General features: G+C 46.8%; 1 protein-coding gene across 1 annotated transcript in view; it reads left to right on the forward strand.

Annotated features, from left to right (window-relative positions):
* Positions 1 to 17,686, forward strand: part of CAPN7 (calpain 7) — a 136,735-nt gene that overhangs the window by 100,087 nt on the left and 18,962 nt on the right. The window contains exons 13-16 of the mRNA XM_082257541.1: positions 801 to 945; positions 3,382 to 3,481; positions 3,579 to 3,714; positions 17,523 to 17,598. Coding sequence (XP_082113667.1) covers positions 801 to 945; positions 3,382 to 3,481; positions 3,579 to 3,714; positions 17,523 to 17,598 — 457 coding nt within the window. The remainder of the gene's footprint in view (positions 1 to 800; positions 946 to 3,381; positions 3,482 to 3,578; positions 3,715 to 17,522; positions 17,599 to 17,686) is intronic.

The raw sequence follows: 17,686 nt of genomic DNA on the forward strand, positions 1-17,686 counted from the left end.
GATTATGGTTGATATAGTCAGTGTGCACAATTCTGCATCTAGAAATCTTGATAAATACTATGTAGAATCCCTAGAGTAATAGTTGTAGCATCTCACTGCAGCTAATTAAGAGTTAATTTACAACATGCTGCTCAATACTGAATTCGGATTGTCTGTTAGAGATTTCTCCACACTTCTTATCAATTATGGGTGTTTTGGCTCCTTTTTAAGTGCAGCAGGCCCTGCTATTTTCTGAAAGGTGATTCACTCTCAGATCAATTTTCAGAGGTGTTTGACAGACAGTGAGGAGACAATATGTCACCTCCTCACCCCCCTGGTTTAACCTTATAATTGATCCACTACCGCACCGCAGTTGCATGCATTGTACGCAGTTGCAGCGCGGTTCCAGCACAGCCCCATGAAACTGCATTAGTCCCATTCAGCTAAAAAAAACTTGCTATTTAAGTTTTGCTGCGGTATGTGTACAACCATGAACAACTGTATCTTAAGTGTTCATATGGGCAGTCGGGTAGGGGGGGGGGGGGGTGGGGGCTGTTAAAACTGCAGATTAACTTCCTGGTTTTACTTCCCTCCCCATCCTCATGTGTGAACAAGCCCTTATTGTGAGATCTTAAGAGTAGCTGTTTCCTACTGTACATTATATATTGTGTTTATGTTGAATAAAAGTGTATACAGTACAATAAGCATGTATTTACTTACTAACCCCTCAAAAAATGTAAATGGCTTATAAAATAATTGTTGCATAAAGTGCAGAACGGTTGTACATTTATATGTATCTATTTTTTGTTTTTACTTTGCAGACGTTGAGGTTCCTGCAGTTGAAGAACCCCTGGAGCCATTTAAGGTGGAAAGGTCGTTTTTGTGAGAAGGATGAAAGGAGCTGGACCCCTGAGTTGCAAAAATACTTGAATTTTGATCCACGGACAGCCCAGAAAATTGACAATGGTAATGTGTGTGTATGGTGTGTGTGTGTGTGTGTGTGTATATATGCATACACTATAAATATATATGTGTGTGTGTGTGTGTATACAGTGGGTACGGAAAGTATTCAGACCCCCTTAAATTTTTCACTCTTTGTTATATTGCAGCCATTTGCTAAAATCATTTAGGTTCATTCTTCTTCCTCATGAATGTACACATAGCACCCCATACTGACAGAAAAACACAGAATTGTTGACATTGTTGCAGATTTATTAAAAAAGAAAAACTGAAATATCACATGGTCCTAAGTATTCAGACCCTTTGCTCAGTATTTAGTAGAAGCCCCCTTTTGATCTAATACAGCCAGGAGTCTTTTTGGGAAAGATGCAACAAGTCTTTCACACCTGGATTTGGGGATCCTCTGCCATTCCTCCTTGCAGATCCTCTCCAGTTCTGTCAGGTTGGATGGTAAACGTTGGTGGACAGCCATTTTTAGGTCTCTCCAGAGATGCTCAATTGGGTTTAAGTCAGGGCTCTGGCTGGGCCATTCAAGAACAGTCACGGAGTTGTTGTGAAGCCACTCCTTCATTATTTTAGCTTTGTGCTTAGGGTCATTGTCTTGTTGGAAGGTAAACCTTTGGCCCAGTCTGAGGTCCAGAGCACTCTGGAGAAGGTTTTTGTCCAGGATATCCTTGTACTTGGCCGCATTCATCTTTCCCTCGATTGCAACCAGTCGTCCTGTCCCTGCAGCTGAAAAACACCCCCACAGCATGATGCTGCCACCACCATGCTTCACTGTTGGGACTGTATTGGACAGGTGATGAGCAGTGCCTGGTTTTCTCCACACATACCGCTTAGAATTAAGGCCAAAAAGTTCTATTTTGGTCTCATCAGACCAAAGAATCTTATTTCTCACCATCTTGGAGTCCTTCAGGTGTTTTTTAGCAAACTCCATGCGGGCTTTCATGTGTCTTACACTGAGGAGAGGCTTCCGTCGGGCCACTCTGCCATAAAGCCCCGACTGGTGGAGGGCTGCAGTGATGGTTGACTTTCTACAACTTTCTCCCATCTCCTGACTGCATCTCTGGAGCTCAGCCACAGTGATCTTTGGGTTCTTCTTTACCTCTCTCACCAAGGCTCTTCTCCCCCGATAGCTCAGTTTGGCCGGACGGCCAGCTCTAGGAAGGGTTCTGGTCGTCCCAAACGTCTTCCATTTGAGGATTATGGAGGCCACTGTGCTCTTATGAACCTTAAGTGCAGCAGAAATCTTTTTGTAACCTTGGCCAGATCTGTGCCTTGCCACAATTCTGTCTCTGAGCTCTTCAGGCAGTTCCTTTGACCTCATGATTCTCATTTGCTCTGACATGCATTGTGATCTGGAAGGTCTTATATAGACAGGTGTGTGGCTTTCCTAATCAAGTCCAATCAGTATAATCAAACACAGCTGGACTCAAATGAAGGTGTAGAACCATCTCAAGGATGATCCTCAAGGATGATCAGAAGAAATGGAAAGCACCTGAGTTAAATATATGAGTGTCACAGCAAAGGGTTTGAATACTTAGGACCATGTGATATTTCAGTTTTTCTTTTTTAATATATCTGCAACAATGTCAACAATTCTGTGTTTTTCTTTCAGTATGGGGTGCTATGTGTACATTCATGAGGAAGAAGAATGAACTTAAATGATTTTAGCAAATGGCTGCAATATAACAAAGAGTGAAAAATTTAAGGGGGTCTGAATACTTTCCGTACCCACTGTATATACATACACTATAAATATATATATATATATGTGTGTGTGTGTGTGTATATATAAGCGATTTTCAACTCCTCCCTGTTATAAAACAAGAGGGTAAACTCCATTTGATTAGTGGGGACCTATATCACACACGTGGTGAATTGGTGGCACTAAAGTGGATTTTGCAACTGAAGAAATCGCAAGGCACTTTATTACATGTCAAAGGACTTGTCAACTGCATATTACAATTACTTGGGGGTGAGCCCTTTTATTATTTTCTACTACTTGCAATCATGGTATTTAATTGAGTATTGAATATGTGCACCTAAGATATCATTTTTATTCATTTGTTCAATTTAAAATTGCAAGTGCAGTTTGCACACAAGGGACACTCCTGTGGGTCTTTTTTGAGGATTACACAACCTAATCGGGTTGGAATAGAAACTGCACTAGGTTATACTGATGGCATGAGTGTGTTTTCTATGTTTGTGTGTGTGTGTATATATATATATATATATATATATATATATATATATATATATATATATATATATATATATACTTTTTTTTTTTTTCAATTTTGTTTATAATTATAGCACTAATATATGCATCACATCACAGATTCCATAGTTGCATTCACATCAGTTCCTGTCCTCTAAAGAAGCCTATAGACCCTACCACATATATACACAGTTTATCCTTTAGATATTTCTCATTCCTAGGTATTTTTTGGATTACATGGGAAGATCTGTGCCAGTACTATGATGTCATCTATTTAAGCTGGAATCCCAGCCTCTTCAAAGAATCAACATGTATTCACAGGTTTGTCATTTCATTGTTTGTTTTTTTCTTTTTTTTCTTTTTTTTTTTTAACCCCTTAATATTATAATTAACAAATATATATATATTTTTTTTTAAGTACATGGGATGCGAAGCAGGGCCCAGTGAAAGATGCTTACAGTCTTGCAAACAATCCTCAGTACAGGCTTGAGGTCCAGTGCCCTAAAGGGGGAGCTGCAGTATGGATTCTGCTAAGCAGACATATCACTGACAAGGTTTGTACAGCCATCCAGTAACAGCTTGTGTATAATCAGGACTGGCACTGCTCTGTAGTTTACTCAAGTGCAAGAGATGCGCAAAATTATCTTACTTGTGTTCTTTATTGAAACTTGTGATAGTTTTCACATCAAATATGCTCAACTCACAAAATAAATATTATATCAGTGTGTGTTATTTTTCTTTATGAAATGAACATATACCAATTGAATGCCTTATTATTTTCCACACAATCTGTTTATAGTACTGTATAAACATTATTTTTATATATATATATATATATATATATATATATATATATATATATATATAGTGTATTTACATTTTTGTGATATGTATCCAATATATTTGATTTATGCACTATGCACTTTGTGTGTGATGAATTTAGTAATTTTTGATGTTCATTTATACACTATGCACTATACATTATTTGATTGAACTTGAGATGTATTTGATGCACGTTTATTGATAAAAGCCCAGCACATTGCTATACACGTGTGAAGTGTAATTTTATCCCACAAAGGCAGTTCCTTTATAATAACCTTAAACTGCCTCCCTTATGACCACGTAGGTATTACCAGGCTGAATAGGGCAGTGTTTTATGGGGGAAAATAGCTGTTTGATTAGTCTTTGTGAAATGGCTTTTACAGTCAAAACACATAAAAATCAATAAAATAACTTTCTTGAAATGTAGACTACAAGGGTCATTTCAGCAAACATTACACAGGAATGGTCCATCGTTGTCACCATCAGGAAAACCACTCTGAGAAATGCTATGCAGCCATAGCTGGAGAACATGCAGGTAGAAAGGAATAACTGCAGATTAGCAGCTCCAGAGTGCAACAAATGATGGAAAGAGGTGATAAGCTTTTTATTCAAAAGTGAAGTATGGCCAAAGTTTTATTTCTGCACTCCTGTGATCCAGATTCAGCCCACCGCAGGCTAAAGCCTGCTGTCGTTGACGTCACAGAGATGGTTCAGGCTCTGCAGTAATGTCGAGATGCACCCAGATTCCCAGGCCAGCAGCTGGTTCAGCCTCTCAGTGAGCCACTTATGACGCTTTTCCACTGCATGGAACGGATCGGTTTGGCTCCGTTTGGCTCATTTCCACTGCATGGTACCGCATGGTACGTGTTAGAACGGTTCGGTACAGTTTGGTACAGCGGCGCTTTTCCATTACATGGTACGGCTCGGTACGACTCGCTTAAACAGTAACACCTCGGTTGGGGTTCCAAGCGGGCCGTACCTATACCATATCCCACTATCCTTTGCATGCAGCCTAGATTGTTTGTCACTACTAGCCATTGATTGGTCAGAAAATCGTTGTAATCCCACCCACTTACTACTTTAGTGGAAAAGCAAACCGAGCCGAGTAGAGCCTATACAGGTCCCTCTAAAAAAATTGGCATATTGTGATAAAGTTCATTATTTTCTGTAATGTACTGATAAACATTAGACTTTCGTATATTTTAGATTCATTACACACAACTGAAGTAGTGCAAGCCTTTTATTGTTTTAATATTGATGGTTTTGGCATACAGCTACCAAAATTCCTATCTCAAAAAATTAGCATATCATGAAAAGGTTCTCTAAACGAGCTATTAACCTAATCATCTGAATCAACTAATTAACTCTAAACACCTGCAAAAGATTCCTGAGGCTTTTAAAAACTCCCAGCCTGGTTCATTACTCAAAACCGCAATCATTGGTAAGACTGCCGACCTAACTGCTGTCCAGAAGGCCATCATTGACACCCTCAAGCAAGAGGGTAAGACACAAAGAAATTTCTGAACGAATAGGCTGTTCCCAGAGTGCTGTATCAAGGCACCTCAGTGGGAAGTCTGTGGGAAGGAAAAAGTGTGGCAGAAAACGCTGCACAACAAGAAGAGGTGACCGGACCCTGAGGAAGATTGTGGAGAAGGACCGATTCCAGACCTTGGGGGACCTGCGGAAGCAGTGGACTGAGTCTGGAGTAGAAACATCTAGAGCCACCGTGTACAGGCGTGTGCAGGAAATGGGCTACAGGTGCCGCATTCCCCAGGTCAAGCCACTTTTGAACCAGAAACAACGGCAGAAGCGCCTTACCTGGGCTACAGAGAAGCAGCACTGGACTGTTGCTCAGTAGTCCAAAGTACTTTTTTCGGATGAAAGCAAATTTTGCATGTCATTCGGAAATCAAGGTGCCAGAGTCTGGAGGAAGACTGGGGAGAGGGAAATGCCAAAATGCCTGAAGTCCAGTGTCAAGTACCCACAGTCAGTGATGGTCTGGGGTGCCATGTCAGCTGCTGGTGTTGGTCCACTGTGTTTTATCCAGGGCAGGGTCAATGCAGCTAGCTATCAGGAGATTTTGGAGCACTTCATGCTTCCATCTGCTGAAAAGCTTTATGGAGATGAAGATTTCATTTTTCAGCACGACCTGGCACCTGCTCACAGTGCCAAAAGCACTGGTAAATGGTTTACTGACCATGGTATTACTGTGCTCAATTGGCCTGCCAACTCTCCTGACCTGAACCCCATAGAGAATCAGTGGGATGTTGTGAAGAGAAAGTTGAGAGACGCAAGACCCAACATTCTGGATGAGCTCAAGGCCGCTATCAAAGCATCCTGGGCCTCCATAACACCTCAGCAGTGCCACAGGCTGATTGCCTCCATGCCACACCGCATTGAAGCAGTCATTTCTGCAGTCATTACTTCCCGACCAAGTATTCAGTGCATAACTGAACATAATTATTTGAAGGTTGACTTTTTTTGTATTAAAAACACTTTTTTAATTTTGGTTAAATTTTGGAATTTTGGTTTTTCATGAGCTGTATGCCAAAATCATAAATATTAAAACAATAAAAGGCTTGCACTACTTCAGTTGTGTGTAATGAATCTAAAATATATGAAAGTCTAATGTTTATCAGTACATTACAGAAAATAATGAACTTTATCACAATATGCTAATTTTTTGAGAGGGGCCTGTACAGTGCTGAAACGTGCCGACTTGTACCATGCAGTGGAAAAGCAAACTGAGCCGAGCAGGGCCAAGCAGTGCCGAGTGGAGCCGAGCTGGTACTTGCAGTGGAAAAGTGCCATTAGAGCCTTAGCCAGCTGCTCCCACTCTCTCCACAGCCCAGCACTCTAGTGAGTGCTGAAGGTGCAGAGCAGAGCCGGTGACTGACTATCACTGCTCTCTGATCACTGAAGACCAGGAACTGAGTGATTAGCGGTTAAATATTGCTCAGTCTTGGAGTCAGAGGGGGACAGCTGCAGCATCACACTGATGTTGCGGCCACATAGTTGAGTACGTGTGTCTGTTTTTTTTTGTTTGTTTTTTTTTATATCCCGCAGCCTCCTTTAACAATATAGCAATTGTTTAAGATACACAGTGCTTTAGCAAATCTAGCCTAGGTTCAGGCTAGTGCTGCTGCATAATCATGTCTTTTTCAGTGCATTTTTGTAGAATGTTTTTGCACATTTTTACACACATTTTTGATGCGTTTTTATGCTTCATTCATTTTTTGTAGGACGAAGAGAATGGGTTTATAAACACCAATCTCTGCCAAAAATGCACTAAAAAGGCATTTATGTGCATTTAACGTGCACTTTCTATGTGTTCCTATTGAAGTCTATGGGTTGCACTACACCAAAAGAAGTACCTGCAGAATAGAGAAAAATGTGTTTTCTATTGTCATGCATGCCAGCGAAACAGTACATGCACTAGTGTAAATGGGGGCTTATTTTCACAGTTAGGGTTTTCGTTTTTAAACAAGATTCACGTGTACACTTCAACATCATAAAAAGGCTGTTTAAATATTTTTAAGCAGATTTATATTTTTTGAATGATTATACTGCTATTTAGTTAGTCTTTTTTTAGAGATTGCTTCTGTGAAAAGAGTGGATTTAAGGTCAAGTTTACAATACTAGACATAGAGCAAAAATAATAGATGTTTTATTTTACCAATGGCGGGTACTGTTTATAAAAGAAATGTATTCTGTTATTTATTATCCATTTACCAGCCGCTGACCCAACGCCCAGAAAAAACAATGTCACTTACATGTCAGGGACACAGATATTTATGAGCGATAATGTTGGCATACCTTTCTAGCATAAGCAAGTAAATATGTGACCAGAACAAAAGAACTTGAGTAATCATTAATGAATTTACTGTGTCAGTCATTTCCTTTTGGTTAGTACTTTGTAACATACTAGGTTATATAATATGTAGTCTTTAAGCGCATGTTAAGCCTTAACTGAATGGCATTGCTAAAAAAATTTGTATCATAAACAATTGACACCTTTTTGGGGGAACTACAGGACCCCTACCTCTCCCTCCTTTTCTCCCCGACAACCCCTCCCCCGCTTCACAATCCCTACTCATTTCCTCTTCCTCGCTTCCAAAGACATAGTAGGCAATACAGGACATTGGTTGTCTGCATACATTATGTAATGTTCTTTTCATCTTTATTAATGTTAAGATTGTTGTGTGGATGATTCTGTCATATTCTGAGTGTGGGACGGGGGCTGGCCTCCGAGTTAAACGTCTCGCAAGGGCACATACGAACTGGCTTCCGCCTGAGTTGCAGCATTTCCTCCTGGCTGACAGCACCCACATTATGATGGAGCTGTGTCCTGTCCAGTGCGGTGCCCACCCTATACCTGGTGTGGCAATTGGCTGTCTCCCCTCTACCCCTGGCAGGTTTTGGGGCGGACATGGGCCGCTCCCTGGGATGGTCAGACCCCCGGGTTCCCGTCCTTCCCAGTCCCGTCTCTTCTCCCCCCAGCTCGGTGGACTATGTGGCCTGTGGCCTCCATCTACTCATCAACCCCCCTGGGGCGGACATACCTTTCTGAGGTTAATTGAGTTGCGGTACTAGCGACAGGGGTTGGGGGGAGCGTGCTACCGGTGCCCACTCCGATCACTCCTTGAGGGGAAAAGGCCTGGTGGGGGCGCATGTCTGGGCCCCTCTCCCTGGTGGGACTATTTTTTCCGGCCTTGGGACCCCCAGGAGCCGCGTGACACCACACGGGGCCGCCATTTTCTTGTAGCCTGGTTAGCTACTGATCTGCGTCTGTTTGTGTAGCTTTGGCGGCCATTTTCCTATAGTTTCCCATTAAAAATAGCGACGGCCATGTTTCTGGAGCTCAGATGGGCAGTGATTCGGTGGTGGGAAGTCCTAAGCCTCTAGTGCTAATAGCCAGACATGTCTTTTACTGATCACCACGCACTGTGCAGAAGCTTACTGTGAGCTTGTCCAATGGTGGTAAGTGCCTGGGGCTCCCTTTCACTCTTGCTGCTATACAGCGGTAGTGCTGTGCTGGGCCTTGTGGTGTGGACAGCGCAGTGGGGTGTCCCTTACAATGTGTTTTTACACTTTGTGGTGCAGATTTCCCTCTCCATTCATGGAGACACTGAAACACGTTTCACCACCTGATCCACTCTCAGGGGATACGAGGACCCACAACTGGCTGAGCCGGAGAACTAGGGTTTCCCTGGTTTGGAGGCTTTGCTGTCCAGCACTTCTTCAGGAAAAATCCTTTCTTCCCCTGTACTGGACGATTGTCACCACGGATGCCAGCCTATCCGGGTGGGAAGGTGTCCTTGGCATGGATTGTGCTCAAGGAGTCTGGACTCTGGAGGAGTCCAGGCTACCGATTAATGTACTGGAGCTTCGAGCGATCAGTCTTTGCCTGGATCATTGGACAGTTCGTCTCCAGGGATGCCCAGTACAGATTCAATCGGACAATGCCACGGCCATAGCCTATGTCAATCACCAAGGGGGCATGAGAAGTGTTCTAGCGGCTCAGGAAGTAGCTGGCACTCTAAGGTGGGCAGAATGGTTCGTTCCAGCCCTCTCTGCTGTACACATTCCAGGGGTGGAAAATTGGCAGGCGGACTATCTCAGTTGACAGGTGTTGGACCAGTGAGAATGGTCATTTCATCCAGAGGTGTTCTGGCAGTTGTGTTTCCGGTGGGGGACCCCAGAGGTGGACCTGTTGGCCTTTCGCCTCAACAGGAAAATTCAGATGTATTTGGCGGTCTCTGAACCCTCTAGCCGATGCCACAGACACCCTAGTGGCTTCCTGGAGTCATTTTCATCTGATATACGCCTTTCCTCCTCCCAAGCTTCTGCTGCGACTCCTACGCGGGATTGAGGTAGAAGGGATTCCAGTCATTCTAGTGGTTCCAGACTGGCCTCGCTGGTGATGGTACGCCAATCTGGTACGGCTGGTCGCCAATGTTCCTTGGAGACTCCCTTTTAGAGAAGATCTGCTGTCTCAAGGTCCGATCTTCCAGGGTTGTCTGATTTGGTGATTCCTATGCTTTATAAAGCTAGAAAATCTACTTCCAGGAAGATTTGCCATCTTACTTGGCCATTGCGTAGTGTGAGTCTCTTGGGGTTCACCCTCGCTCCTTTTCGGTGACTTGGATCTTGGCTTTCCTCCAGCAAGGGGTCGAGCAACGTTTAGCCTTGAGTACCATCAAAGGCCAAGTTTCGGCCTTGGTCATTTTTCAATGTTCGTTGGTCTCATACTCATTGGTGCGTACTTTTCTTCAGGAAGTAAGACACTTGGCTCCCCCGATGTGGTCTCCATTGCCGCCGTGGGACTTCAATTTGGTGTTGTCAGTTCTGAAGAAACCTCCCTTTGAAAATATTCAGGAGATTCCCCTGCTTACGTTGTCTCAGAAGGTGGCCTTTTTGGTGACTATTACTTTGGCGCACAGGATGTCTGAGCTGGCGGCGCTGTCTTGCCGTTCACCTTTTCTATTTCACTGGGATAAGGTGGTTTTTCGACAATGTCCATCGTCCGACTGTTTGGACTCACAGATGGACCTTGCAAGGGGCTGGCTGCTTCTACTGTGACCATTTCCAGATGGATCAGGCAGACCGTGGTTTAGGCTTATTCTATAAGGGTCAGGTTCCTCCTTTCCCTATCAGGGCGCATTCTCCTCGGGTGCTTAGTGTCTCCTGGGCCATCTGTCATCAGGAGTCAGCAGTGCAAGTTTGCAAAGTGGCCTCTTGGTCATCTGTGCACACATTCACAAAGTTTTATAAAGTGGATTTGTTGGCATCTGCTGATGCTTCTTTTGGCCGCAAAGTTTTGCAGGCTGCTGTTAAGAGGATTTCTCTTCTTTGAGGGTGTATTATTCAGGTGAGCTCCAGTTGTTCTCAGTTGAGCTCCATGGTACCTGGTTGGCTATGTTTAGTCTTTGGGAAGTTTGCTCTTCTGCTGTTCCCATCCCTCATGTTTGACCCTGCTTTGGGAAGTCACTATGGTCATGAAGATGAAGAGCTATGTCCATCAATAAAAGAGAAAATGGGATTTTTGACTTACCGTAAAATCCATTTCTCTGATGTTCATTGACGGACACAGTACCCACCCCTCTTTGGAGTTGTTTTTTTTTCTTCTGACACTGCTTGTTACAAAACTGAATACCTATAGCAGGAAGTGGGAGTATACCCCCAGGGACTGCCCCATAGGCGTGACCAAGCCTTTCCCTGCCTAGTGTCCTACTCCTGTAGGGGGCAGCATAACCCTACAGTCATGAAGATGAAGAGCTGTGTCCGTCAATGAACATCAGAGAAATGGATTTTACGGTAGGTCAAAAATCCCTTTTTTTTCAGGAGGGGGGGGGGGGGGCTGGGCCCTGGACCCTGTCAGGTAGGCTGTACAGGGCCCCATTATTTCTAACAGCAGTCCTGGTTGTGCTCATGTACCTCTCCGACTTGTTCTACTTTGTTGATCTTTTCCCAATCAGATTTTTTTGGTGTAAACAGTCTTGTACGTATATTGTAAATGTAAGGAGCACATATATGTATTTCTCTTACGTCCTCCGACAGTCGCCGCCATCTTCATATTCGTCACAATGGGTATTAGACTTTGCTCCGTAGGAGTAGCTAGGCAACAGAATATGTCAATATCAAAGCTTTTAACATATCCCCACCCCAGGGGGTGGTCCCCTCAGTCTATACCCTCCTGCTTCCTGTTTCCTACTTCAGTTTCAATGTCTAGCTTGTCAGGAGTAGCTGGATCTCTCTATGCTGGGGCATTTTGTCTCAGCCTTTATCTTCTTTTTTGATTTTTTGTTTGAGTTTTTTCTCTCTCTTTACTTAGCTGTTCTTTTTGTCAGCATTAGTTAGTTCTTCTGATGAAGAGGATTCGTGCGGGCTGGGTCTCGGGCTGATCCCCCTGTTAGCAGGTTGTGGGTCAGTGGCTTCCCAGCCTGCCTTCGAGCGTTCAGCCAGGTAACGCTCCTGGCACAGTGAACGACCCATCCCTGTTCGGTGCAGGGATGATTGGTGAGGTGGCTACCTCACTGGACGCTGTGCGGTTTCTTAACCCCGATTTTTTTTTTGCGTCCTGGATGCGACTCTCCCTGCCACATGCGCAGCGGCTTGTTCGCCTGTGCGGGTTCCCCACGCCATTAGGAGGTAAGTGTATCTATGTGGGGACCTGTCTGTTGGGGGGGTGTCAGTCTGGGACTGTGTAACCCTGCCTGTGTTCACACTATTGAAATCCCTATCTCTCTGGCTGCATGCTGTGGGCTGCAAGGAGGGGGGCTGTGCTGCACTGTCTGTGTCAGTTTGTGTATGTGTGAACGGCTGTGTGCTGTGGGGCATGATTTTTATCATGTTTGGGGCACTTTCAGCGACCGCTGCGGCGGTCCGCCATGTTTTTACATGCTATGCTATGTTTGGTCCACCTCGCTGAGGTGGAGGAGCGGCGGTTTCGGCGCCAAACGGCGCCATTTTGGCGGCGCTCGCTCCAGCCGCATGGTATCACTGCGGGCGGCCATTTTCTTGTAGCCTTCCATAGGCTTTCATGGAGCGCCCTGTGTTGCATCGCTTCCCCTCCCTGGGTGCACCGATCGAGGCAGCAGCAGCAGCGATGGTCTCTACAGGTTTTTACCTCCCTATCCCTTTATCCTTGCCTGTGTTGAGTCTTTTTCTCCCGGTGGGGGTAAAAATTGTGCCAGTGTGTGTGTGCGGTGGGCAGCGCTCGCCGCGCTTGTTTAAGGGGCAATTAACCCTTTATTTTCCGGCTTATCATTGGGGCAATGGATTCTCAGGGACACAAATTTCCTACCACTTGGTGGGTGACCAAGAGCTGTTTTCCCCCCCAGGGGGGGTTTTGGCTGCGGTTGTGGCTAATCTTGCTGCTCAGGTGCTAGTGCTTGTGGCTGTTCAATCCACACAACGACCCAGAGTTTTCAATCTCCTCTGACAGAGGGTGCTGGTGATGGGGCTGCTATAGCTGGGGTCTCCTTGTCGGGGTCCCGTTCCTCCCTGGGTCTTGTGGGGTCCGAGGTGGAGGCTGAGGTAGAAGGGGTGGATAATTCTCCCCCTGGCTCGCCTGAAGAGCTTGCACTCATGGATGAATTGGTTGCTTCTATCAAGCAAACACTGCGTTTACGGGTTGAACCACGTCCCCCTGCTGCCCTGACAGCTTATGGGACGCAGAAAAGACGCAAGACATCGCAGGTCTTTCCCTGCACTGATGATTTTCAGTGCGCTGTTAAGGAACAATGGCGCAATATACGCAAGCCTTTTGCTGTACCAAGTAGGTTCAGGCTGCGTTATCCTTTCACGCCCGCTACTGATGAATAGGTCCACTGCGATTCCTGCAGAGGATACCTCGGTGTTCCGGGATGCTACGGGCAGGAGGCTGGAGTCTCTTGCCCGTCATGCTTACTCTATTATGGGTTCTATGCTAAAGGCTCTATTTGCTTCGCTTAGGGCAGCCCAGGCTGTCGCGAATTGGACGCAGGCACTCAGGCACGTCCTGGTGGCTGCTTCAGCCTCACCGGCGACATTGGATATGGTGGATAAAATCCATCAGGGTGTCGTGTATTTGTGTGATGCGGCCCTGGATATAGTACCGTTGGCTGCACGTGTACACAGTGTGGCGGTATTGTCTCGCCGCCTGGTTTGGTTGAAGTGTTGGTCTGTGGACCAATCTTCGCGCAAGAGCCAATCTGCCCTATGATGGATCTCGCCTTTTTGGCGAATCCTTGGATGCACTGATAAAGGGGGTCACGGGTGGTGAGAGCACACTCCTGCCCCGATCCCACCAGGCTAAGGCTGCTCATGGTAAGTAGCATGCTTCTTTTCGGCCCTCTCAGGGGCCCTTTCGTGCCTTTCGGTCGACCTATAGGGGAGAACCATTCAAAGGCCAAGGCTCCCAAAAGAAGCCGTGGTCGGGTAAGCATAAGTCCGGCCAGTCTGGATCCGCTGCCCATAACAATGCGGCCTGAAGGGGCACCCTCACCCAGTTCTGGGGTGGGGGGACGCTTGCTCGGTTTTTCTTCAACCCTGGTTGGCCCGTGTTCGGGACAGGTGGGTTCAGGAAATCGTTCCTTCTGGCTACAAGATCGAGTTTTCTCTCTCGGCGTAGAGCAGATTTTTTTCCCTCAGGCGGTTCCGGTGCCTCATCGGGACAGATTTCGGGGGTTCTCTTCCAATCTGTTCACTGTGCCCTGGAAGGAGGGCAGGGTGCGTCCTATTCTGGACTTACAGGCTCTGGACCGCTTTGTGCGGGTTCGCAAGTTCCGCATGGAATCCCTGCGGTCGGTGGTGGCTGCCCTGGTTCCGGGGGAATTCATGGCTTCCATCGACTTGAAGGATGCGTGCCTTCACATCCCGTTTTTCGAGGGTCACCAGAGGTACCTTCGATTCGCCATTGCGGAGGATCTCTACCTATTCGTGGCGTTACCTTTTGGTCTCGCTTTGGCTCCACGGTTTTTCGCCAAGGTGCTTGCACCGGTTTCTGGTTTTGTTGAGAGCCCAGGGCATCTCTGTCCTGGGGTATCTGGAAGATGTTCTGGTTCGGTCTGCGACCAGCCAGGGTCTGGAGGAGGACCTGTCCATCACGATGCTGACTCTACATGAGTTTGGTTGGACGATAAATTTTCCAAAGTCGACGCTGTGTCCGTCGATTCGTCTTCCCTACCCGGGAATGATTCTGGACTCGGTCCAGGCGAAGCTCTTCCTACCAGACGACAAACTCAGGACTCTTCAGGAAGGAGTCAGGTCCCTCAGGGACGTTCCGTGCTCATCACTCCGGACGCGCATGAGATGTCTGGGATTGATGGTCTCGGCTTTCGAGGCAATTCCCTTCGCCCAGTTTCACACGCGGGGTCTCCAAGCGGAGATCCTGTCCAGGTGGGACGGGCAACCGCAATCTCTGGATCTCCAGATTTCGTTGGGCCATCGCACCAGAAGGGATCTTCTGTGGTGACTCCTGTCCCCGGCGGTGTCGGGGGGCAAGTCTTTTCGTCCTCTCTCATGGACGGTGGTCACCACGGATGCCAGCCTGTCGGGCTGGGGTGGTGTTCTGGGCGTTCTGTCCGCCCTGGGAACTTGGTCGGGGGAGGTCTCCTCCCTTCTGATCAACATTCTGGAATTGCGTGCGCTGAATCTCTGCCTTCAACGTTGGCCGGACGGGCTGCAGGGCTGTCCGGTGCGGGTGCAGACGGACAATGCCACTGCGGTGGCTTACGTCAATCGCCAAGGGGGCACCAAGAGAGCCCGAGCGGCTCGGGAAGTGGCCGACATTCTGTCTTGGGCCGAGACACACGTCCCGGCGATATCGGCGGTTCACGTTCCGGGGGTGGAGAACTGGCAGGCGGATTATCTACAGCCGCCAGTCCCTGGACCAGGGGGAATGGTCCTTCCACCCGGATGTCTTCCAGATGTGGCGCCCGAAGTGGGGTCTTCCGGCGGTAGACCTGTTCGCGTCTCGTCTGAACAGCAAGGTGAAAAGATTCGTGGCAAGGCCGCGCGATCCTCGGGCAGACGCGTCAGACGCGTTGGTAGCTCTGTGGCATCAGTACCGACTGATGTATGCGTTTTCACCGTTTCGATGGCTGTCCAGGTTCCTTCGCAGGTTGAACTCGGAACCAGTACACAGTGATTCTTGTGGCACCGGACTGGCCTCGCCGGTCCTGGTACGCAGACCTCGTGCATTTGGCGGTCGACGCCCCGTGGCGTCTGCCTCTTCAAGAAGATCTCCGGTCTCAAGGGCTGATATTCCATCCTGCTTTACAGTCGCTGGCTTTGACGGCCTGGCTGTTGAGACCAAGGTCCTGAGGGATAGGGGTCTCTCCCCTGAGGTCATTCACACTTTGATCGACGCGAGGAAATTTTCCTCGGGGAAGGTCTATTACCGTACTTGGAAGGCCTATTTTGCCTGGTGTGAGTCCAGGGGGTTTTCACCTCGCCCGTACTCGGTGTCTGGGGTGTTGTCCTTCCTTCGAAAGGGTGTTGCCAGCGTTTTTGGCGCTGGCTACGATCAAGGGTCAGGTGTCTGCGATGGCCGTTCTCTTTCAACGTCCTATGGCATCTAACTCCTTGGTTGGCACTTTTGTTCAGGGGCATCTGGTCCCTCCTAGGAGGGTGCCTCTGCCTCCTTGGGACTGGAATCTTGTTCTGTCCGTGTTACAACATGGTCCTTTTTGAACGGATCGGGTAGATCTCATTGTCTATGTTGTCCAAGAAGGTCACCTTTTTTGGTGGCGATCACTTCGGCTCGGAGCTGGCAGCTTGTCCTGCAAATGTCCGTATCTGGTCACTCACTTGGTTAAGGTGGTCTTGTGACCTAACCCTTCTTTTTTTCCGAAGAGGGTTTCGGAATTTCACCTCAATGAGGACATTGGTTTGCCTTCGCCTTGCTCGAAGTCTAAACATCCGATGGGGGTGGAGTTGCACTCCTTGGATGTTGTTCGGGCAATTAGGATTTACCAAAAATCGTCTGAATCTTTTCGCAAGTCGGATTCTTGTTTGTCCTTCCGGGGGTCCTCGGAAGGGCGTAGCGGCGTCGGCTTCTGCCGTCGCCAATTGGTTCAGACAGGCCATTGAACAGGCCTATTCTTTGCGGGGAAAAGTTTCCCCTATGCCTGTGGAGGCGCACTCTACCAGGTCTCTGAGTACGTCTTGGGCCTGTCGTCATGGGGCTTCTGTGGCCCGGGTGTGTAAGGCGGCGACTTGGTCGACCGTGCACACCTTCACTCTATTCTACGGAGTGGTTGTTCAAGCATCGGCAGATGCTTCCTTTGGCCGCAAGGTTCTTAGTGCGGTGGTTCCTTAGGGTCCCTTGTTTTGGACCTTTGGGCTGTTTGGGATTTCTTTTTATCCCTGGGTTATTTGTTTTTTTCCTGGGTTATTGCTCCCGTTGAGCAAGTTTTTTCTCATGTTGCCCAGCTGGTTTCCTTCCTTTGGTAAGGTTCCTTTCTTTGATGTGGAGACTGCGTTGCCTTTAGGCGCGGCTGCGTTTCCCACCCCTCATGTTTGCACTGCTTTGGGACGTCCCCATTGTGACGAATATGAAGATGGCGGCGACTGTCGGAGGACGTAAGAGAAAACGGAATTTTTGTAAAATCTTACCTGTAAAATTCCTTTCTCTGAGTCCTCCGACAGTCGCCGCCCCCGCCCCTCTTTTGGGGTTTAGGTACTCTACTGCTATTCCACTGAAGCTGAAGTAGGAAACAGGAAGCAGGAGGGTATAGACTGAGGGGACCACCCCCTGGGGTGGGGATATGTTAAAAGCTTTGATATTGACATATTCTGTTGCCTAGCTACTCCTACGGAGCAAAGTCTAATACCCATTGTGACGAATATGAAGATGGCAGCGACTGTCGGAGGACTCAGAGAAAGGAATTTTACAGGTAAGATTTTACAAAAATTCCGTTATTTATGTGTGCCCCTTACTCTTACGACATATGTACAGGAAGCCTGTTCTTGAATTTTGTCTTACACAGGCAGATTCACCATGACAATACATTGATAAAAATAAATCATTCTTTCCTTCTTTATTCCTCTTTAGGATGATTTTGCACAAAATCGAGAATTTATAACACTTGTTGTTTACAAGAATGATGGCAAAAAGGTTTACTACCCAGGTGAGCCCCTGTATTACTTTTTTTCTTTTTTGCCAGTAATTGTAATTATTGTAATTTTTACTCTTTATTGGTAATAAGACTTACACAT

The sequence above is a fragment of the Pelophylax lessonae genome, assembly GCF_965119305.1.
Source record: "Pelophylax lessonae genome assembly, chromosome: 5".
Lineage (NCBI taxonomy): Eukaryota > Metazoa > Chordata > Amphibia > Anura > Ranidae > Pelophylax > Pelophylax lessonae.